This window comes from Clupea harengus, chromosome 7 (assembly GCF_900700415.2).
Source record: "Clupea harengus chromosome 7, Ch_v2.0.2, whole genome shotgun sequence".
Lineage (NCBI taxonomy): Eukaryota > Metazoa > Chordata > Actinopteri > Clupeiformes > Clupeidae > Clupea > Clupea harengus.
Window position 1 is genome coordinate 21,634,921 of NC_045158.1, and position 7,500 is coordinate 21,642,420.

At 43.0% G+C, this 7,500-nt stretch overlaps 1 protein-coding gene across 3 annotated transcripts in view; it reads left to right on the forward strand.

Moving 5' to 3' along the window:
• Positions 1-7,500, forward strand: part of grin1b (glutamate receptor, ionotropic, N-methyl D-aspartate 1b) — a 29,551-nt gene that overhangs the window by 7,055 nt on the left and 14,996 nt on the right. For all 3 annotated transcript variants that reach the window (XM_012817776.3, XM_012817777.3, XM_031570846.2), the window contains 8 exons: positions 287-384; positions 1,046-1,167; positions 1,896-2,070; positions 2,781-2,925; positions 4,868-4,954; positions 5,259-5,394; positions 6,037-6,164; positions 7,283-7,447. In XM_012817776.3, coding sequence (XP_012673230.2) covers positions 287-384; positions 1,046-1,167; positions 1,896-2,070; positions 2,781-2,925; positions 4,868-4,954; positions 5,259-5,394; positions 6,037-6,164; positions 7,283-7,447 — 1,056 coding nt within the window. The remainder of the gene's footprint in view (positions 1-286; positions 385-1,045; positions 1,168-1,895; positions 2,071-2,780; positions 2,926-4,867; positions 4,955-5,258; positions 5,395-6,036; positions 6,165-7,282; positions 7,448-7,500) is intronic.

The window sequence follows — 7,500 nt, forward strand, 5'->3', positions numbered from 1 at the left end:
ATCGGCCTTCTTCTCCCTGTTCCTCCAACATGCACGTTCCTCCCTTGGAGTCCCCTGAGTTTGCATGCGAAAATGCAGAACTTTATTCTCCTCCTCAAGTTTACATTTTTTATTCCGTTAAGCAGATTATCTCAGAACACCACCACCCCCCCCCCCCCCCCGTCATTTCTTAAAACACCTCCTAAACCAAAGCAAAAAAAAAAACGGGGGGCAAAGAAGCTAAACAGAGCATGGTTCAGTGTGGAGACATGCGACCTACATGGCTAATCTTGCCCCCTCATCCCAGGCGGAGAAAGTGCTGCTGTTCAGCCAGGATACCAACCTGACAGCACTGCTGAAGGAGGCCAAGGAGCTGGAGGCGCGCGTCTTCGTCCTCTCTGCCAGGTACGCTGTGTATGTGTGTGTGTGTGTGTGTGTGTGTGTGAGAGTGTGTCCCGTCTAATCCCAGCCACTGAGCCTTGCACCCCCATAATCTCAGGCTTACGCGCACATCAAACACACAGAGAGAGGATGCCTGCACGTCCAAACACTGCAAGCAGCTTTGAGTCTCTCTGCAGAGAGGGCTGACAGACTTGATAGACTGGAGTTGTCTGTGTTCGCAGCATGTGTCTGTACAGTTTAGTTTTAGAGCAGAGAACGTGCTGATGTGCTGACATCTGAAGAAGCGTTGTTCACACTCATGTCAGTCCCATGTTGTCTAATGAGCACATTTCCCTTACAACATGAAACAGATTCATCCTGTTGATGGAAGGTCTTGTGGCAGTGGCAGGAATGATCTTTGTGTGTGTGTGTGTGTGTGTGTGTGTGTGTGTGTGTGTGTGTGTGTGTGTGTGTGTGTGTGTGTGTGTGTGTGTGTGTGTGTGTGTGTGTGTGTGTGTGTCTGTGTCTGTGTCTGTGTCTGTGTCTTTGTGTGCGTGTCTGTGTGTATGTGTGTGTGTGAACCTGTAAATAAATGTTTTATGTAAAATATTTGTATGTATATGTGTGTATTTATGTACTATACGCTTGTGTGTGTGCTCGCGTGTGCGTGTACGCCTGGCCGCAGTGAAGACGAAGCGGCGGACATTTACAAAGCGGCACGCCTGCTGAACATGACCGGTTCAGGCTACGTGTGGCTGGTTGGGGAGAGAGAGATGACTGGTAAAGCTCTGAGCGAAGCTCCAGATGGTATGTACCACTCCTATGCCCCCTACCCCTCGCCTCGCTTCGCCTCGCCACAGACTGTGGGACAGATTGGACTCGCTGGCACTGCAGCTTACACTCAACATTTTTGAGCTCTTGCAAAAAAAAAAAAATCCACATCTATGAATCAATCCGTTGTCGTTGTGTCGTTGTGCTCTGAACGTTTAAAACGTTTAAACATTTGCATGTTTAAAGGTTTTAAACAAAGTGATGACTCATTGTGTTGTGCTTTCAATGTCTAACGTTTAATTTGTTTCATTTTTAGTGTGTGTCCTGTTCTTTCAGTAGACAAGCAAATGATGAGATAGAGGTTGTGGTAATCCATGTTGGTTTGAGTGCACGTACATTTTAAGGTCTGGCTTTCATAAGTTTGTTTGTGTGGTGGCGCTTTGCCACCTCTTCATTGGCCAGTTTCTCAGAAATATGATGGTAAGCTGCGAATGCATTTTTCTCTGTCTCGGCTTTGTTACACGCCCTTGTAGTCTTCACATCAATGTGCTTACCAACCCCCCCAACCCCCCCCCCCCCCCCCCCCCCTTGTAACTTAGCAACCCTTCCTCCTCTTCTATAGGCTCTTTGAGCTTACACTGTAATTACATCATAATTATGTGCACGCTACTCCCGTTGGTTTTTGCAATGCCGTACTAGAATGTAACAGGAAGCTCTTTTTGTGACGTATGTGGCTAACGCGCGTGCTGTCGTTGACTGGGCAGGCTTGCTCGGCCTCCAGCTGATCAATGGCAAGAACGAGACGGCCCACATCTACGACGCGGTGGCGGTGGTGGCCCAGTCCATCCAGGAGCTCTTTGAAAAAGAGAACATCACAGAGCCTCCTCGAGGCTGTGTGGGCAATACCAACATCTGGAAGACTGGCCCACTCTTTAAACGGTGAGCCCTCTTGACAGCTCATTCTCATGGTAGGTGTGGGATACAGGTGTTAACAGCCTATCATCAAACACAAAACATGAAAATCACTGACTGAAAAAAAAGTTCAACATAACAGAGAAGTGCGCGTAGGGATCACGGACAAGGAATTGAAGAAATCAAAATGCTAAGAGAAAAAATATCAGGAATGTCAATGAAGGAAAAAAATTCTTCAGTGTTTGGGACGCACTGAAATTCGTGTGAATGTCATTTCTTCATCTGTCTGCTACTTTCCCCACCTGCTAGCTCTCTGTGTCTCTCTCGCATCTCATCTCATCTCATCACATCTCATCTCATCTCATCTCATCTCCGCTCACGCACACCTGCTGCCTCTCGCGCCAGACCCCCACTCACTTGAACCCCACCAGTTACCAGGAAAAGATTCTCATCTGTGATGGAAACACAAAAAAACACCACTTCTGTTGCTTCTTCTAATCACCCTCTCTCTCTCTCTCCTCTCAACCTCCTCTCTCTCTCCTCTCATCCTTCTCTCTCTCTCTCCTCTCATCCTTCTCTCTCTCTCTCTCCTCTCATCCCTCTCTCTCTCCTCTCACCCCTTTCTCTCTCTCCTCTCTCTCTCCTCTCATCCCTCTCTCTCTTCTCCTTCTCTCTCTCTCCTCTCCTCTCATCTCTCCTCTAATCTCATCCCTCTCTCTCTCTCTCTGTTACACCAGCGTGCTGATGTCATCCAAGTACGCAGATGGCTTAACGGGCCGCGTGGAGTTTAACGATGACGGCGACCGTCGCTTCGCCCACTATAACATCGTCAACTACCAGAAGACTCGTCCGGTGACCGTGGGCGTCTACAACGGCTCACAAGTACGCTGACAGCACTGGGCGACTGCCCTCAGTAGTCATGCCAACACCTCTCAGCATCACTGGGGCTCTGCTGTTGCCTCCTGGGTGGTTTTTGCTTCTTCTGAGATCTCTACTTCTTAGTTGCCATCTTTATTCGCACCCTAAGGGCCTAAGTATGGCCCATAGCGTATGTGTGCCAGTGTTAATTTTGGCAGCTATTTTAGATTTAGTCTTAGTCTTAGTCTTTAGACGAAAATGCATATTAGTTTTAGTCACTTTTAGTCATTTTTATCCTGCTTAGTTTTAGTCTAGTTTTCGTCGACGAAAACTCAGAACATTTTAGTCTAGTTTTAGTCGACGAAGTCTCATTACATTTTAGTCTAGTTTTAGTCACATTAAACAAAAAATTAAGTCCATCTTATAGTCACATTAAACTCCTTTCCATCCCTTCTCAGGCCTGGGGACCCCTTGTGTTGTGTCTACAACTGCATAATAGTCAAGCTTGCAGTACGTAAACTGTGGATGCAATTAGTCTCTAAGATACAGATATCCTATGCCTACAGCTGAATTCCAATGAATTCAATGTAAATAATAATTTTAAGGCAATACTTAATTAACAGTATTATCATTAAAATATAAGAGAATGTCAAGTCTAGATTTTGAAGATTCAAATGATCTGATAACACAATACAACTACTATGCCTACCTGGCCTTAGTTAAATCAACCACATATCCTCCATATGAATTGCTGTGCAATCTGATAACCAACATACAGTATTTAGCTAGACGGATAGTTTGAGAGTTGAAAGTAGTGCTAATAACAATTGCATAAATAGACAAGGATATGTAAACCAATCACATATTCATTTATTTTTTCTTGATTAATGTCATGCGTGGCCTGTCCTATAGTCCATTCTGCAATGTGTTTACTAGCTAGTTATCGATAGCTAGTATAACTTAGCTATGCTACCTCATAGTTAGCCAACGTTAGCCAGCTAGCTAAAAGTTTTGGAACTCATTTGCCAAGCCAAACGGGAGGTTTCAATCGAAAATGACTAGCTAGTTATCCAAGCTGACACAACCTATACACTCGACTGCCCCTTTGAAGTTAACTTAACGTTGGCTAATATATTCGAATAACTAGTTAACATTAGCTAATTATCATTGACAGTTACTAGCTAATTTACCTTGGCATAAATGGCAGGGTTGTCTTATGCGCTTTCAGGTGCCTCTTGTTGTGTTCTTCCCATCTATTTTGAAGCCACACGGTTTCTCTCCGGTTATTGCGGTGCATAGTGTTTTATTTTCTGTCAAGTTATAATTTAAGACTGTCCAGATATCTATTCTTATTTGTCTTCCAGTACCGAGTGCTTGAACTTCAGCCATCATAACGTTAAGCCATAGGGCGTCACTTGCATGTCTGGCGATCTCAGGGAGTGGAGGAGGGATAGATACAGGACCGGGCAACATTCAACCAATGATGTGCATACAAGTTTAGAAAAAAAAAACAATTGTGACTTAGTCAACCACCAACATTTTCGTTTCGTCTCGTCTCGTCAACGAAAGTTAAAATAGATTTAGTCATAGTTTTTATTTATAAAGATCCGTTTTCGTCACGTCTTAGTCTCGTCTTAGTCACGGGAAAAAGGTAGTTAACGAATATTTTTCGTCATAGTTTTCGTCAACGAAATTAACACTGATGTGTGCATTTGTGTGTCCATATAGTATGTAAGTATTTTTAGTGTACAGTAAGTATACTAGTTTTGCTGTTGCAGACACGTGTCTCAGCGCACAGATGGTTCCACTTAGTCAAAAAAAAGTGTGCATCACTTGATGCCCTTTAAGGATGCAAGGGTGCAAGTGTGAGTATTGGAACAAGCCACAATATGCTTTGTGTGTGTGAGTGTGTGTGTGTGGCATTGGTGATGTATGTATAGAACTGAGTTGAAGGTCTTTTTCACAGGTGGTGATGAACACTCAGCGGAAGATCATATGGCCAGGGGGGGAGACAGAAAAACCGCGAGGCTATCAGATGTCAACCAGACTGAAGGTACATTGAAGTATGTCTGTGGAGCTGGGGAATCTAAAAAACAAACAAACAAAAAAACCCATCCTACCAAGGATTTTAAAGCAACCATCTCAAACGACTGATAGAGCTAACCAGAAAATACAAGCTAAGCTAAGCTGATGCTGTGAGGCAGCGGTGGATCTAGCTCACTTAGCACTCTTGGCAAATACATATATATAGCGCTTCCTTCATGTGCTGACTGTGCAGTGGCCTCCTCTTGTCTTATCTCCTCTGATCCCGATAATGACGTGGTCGTGATCTGATCTCACCTCCTGCTCTTCTGCAGATCGTCACCATTCACCAGGAGCCGTTTGTCTACGTGAAGCCCACGCAAGAGGACGGGACGTGCAAGCCGGAGTACACGCTCAACGGAGTCTTAATCAAGAAAGTCATCTGTACTGGCCCAAACGAAACCATTCCAGGTAAGGACACAGAACACTTTATCTAACAGGATCGTTTTTGCAATATTTAAGTGGCTTTACAAACCTTGCTTCAGTTTATGTAAATATCGTAACGGGGTTAAATACCGACCTGTGTGTGTTATGTGTGTCATGGAATTAGAGGGTTAATCTATTATTAAATTTAGCATATCGATTGTTTACCAGAATGGCCGATTTTTAACAAACTGTCCGATAACTGACATAGCTACGCTACAGTATGTAAGACTCACCAACGTGCCTGACTCTAGCCCCAAACCCCTTGGGGGGTACTAAACAGCACTAAAACATTAACTACAGCAATTAATATTACTTCACGTTTGTTAATGCTGAAGTTCATGGTTTGTTTGTGCTGATAAACAATATCAGCAAAATAAATCCTGGATCTGAAGGTTAAGTCATTAATAATTGACATAAACAAACCATAAACTCCAGCTTTTAACATCACTCATGTTTTATTTATACCGAATTTCATGGTCAGTTAATATTAATTATGCCATTAACTAACGTTACTTAATGGAAAAGTGTATAACTGTGTCTCATAATTATGTTCTTAATGTATCTGAATAATGCATTGATGTCTGAATCATCCTGGCCGAACTGGCGTGATCTCTGGTTGGCTTCCAGGCAGACCTACTGTGCCGCAGTGCTGCTATGGTTTCTGTATCGACCTCCTGATCAAGTTGGCCATGACGATGAACTTCACCTACGAAGTCCATCTTGTGGCTGATGGAAAGTTTGGCACCCAGGAGCGAGTGAGTACTCAGGATATTACAGAATTAATGTCCTTTAGATTCATCTCACAGACAGCCTGCGTTTGCCTTTCTCTCGCTCTCTCTCCCTCTCTCTCTCTTTCTCTCTTTTGCTCTCTTTCTCTTTCTCTTTCACCCTCTCTCTCTCTCTCCCTTTCTCTCTCTCCCTCTCCCTCTCTCTCCCTCTCTCTCTCTCTCTTGCTCTCTCCCTCAAGGAGAACAGGCCGTTCCTCTGCCAATCAAGCCATATGAAAAATAAAAAACCCTCTAGCTGTGGGAGAAATTATTCTCTCTCAACAACAACAATATTTATAATACAGCGCTCGCAATGGTAGGATACGCATGAAGCTCTGGTAAGATATAAAATGTTAAGCACTTGTTAGAACTTGATGGGTATTGAAGGTTATGATACTACAGAAAACCCATAAAATCTGAACTGTATTACTGACATTTTTCCTTCCAAGGAAACATAACCAGTAACACTAAGATATCCGAAAATGGAACAGAACCATTAACACCAACACTAACCATTAACACTATGATATCCGAAAAGGGAACAGAACCATTAATACCAACACTAACACTAACACTAACCATTAACATTAAGATATCCAAAAAGGGAACAGAACCATTAACACCAACACTAACACTAACACTAACCATTAACACTAAGATATCCGAAAAGGGAACAGAAAACTCTGAATCACATTATTTTGTTCTCCAAGGTGAAAAACAGTATTGTAAGAAATTAACCCATATTAAAAACGGCCTTCACTTAAGAGCTCATAAGACACTGAATGGTCTCATGTCTGATGTCTTATATATCTGTTTTCTCATGTCTAATATATCTCATGTCTCATGTCTCATGTCTTATATATCTCATGTCTAATATATCTCATGTCTCATGTCTTATATATCTGTTTTCTCATGTTTAATATGTCTCATGTCTCATGTCTTGTGTCTAATACAGTATATCTCGTGTCTCATGTCTCATATATCTCATGTCTCATGTGTCATGTCTCATGTCTTATATATCTCTTTTCTTATGTTTAATATATCTCATATCTCATGTCTAATATATCTCATATCTCATGTGTCATGTCTCATGTCTCGTCTCTCAGGTGAACAACAGCAATAAGAAGGAGTGGAATGGCATGATGGGAGAGCTCCTGGGTGGCCTGGCAGACATGATTGTGGCTCCACTCACCATAAACAACGAGCGAGCGCAGTACATCGAGTTCTCCAAACCCTTTAAGTACCAAGGGCTTACTATACTTGTCAAAAAGGTACCGTATCCGGCACGCAGGCCGACCTTGAAGATTAATCTGGAGGATTTGAT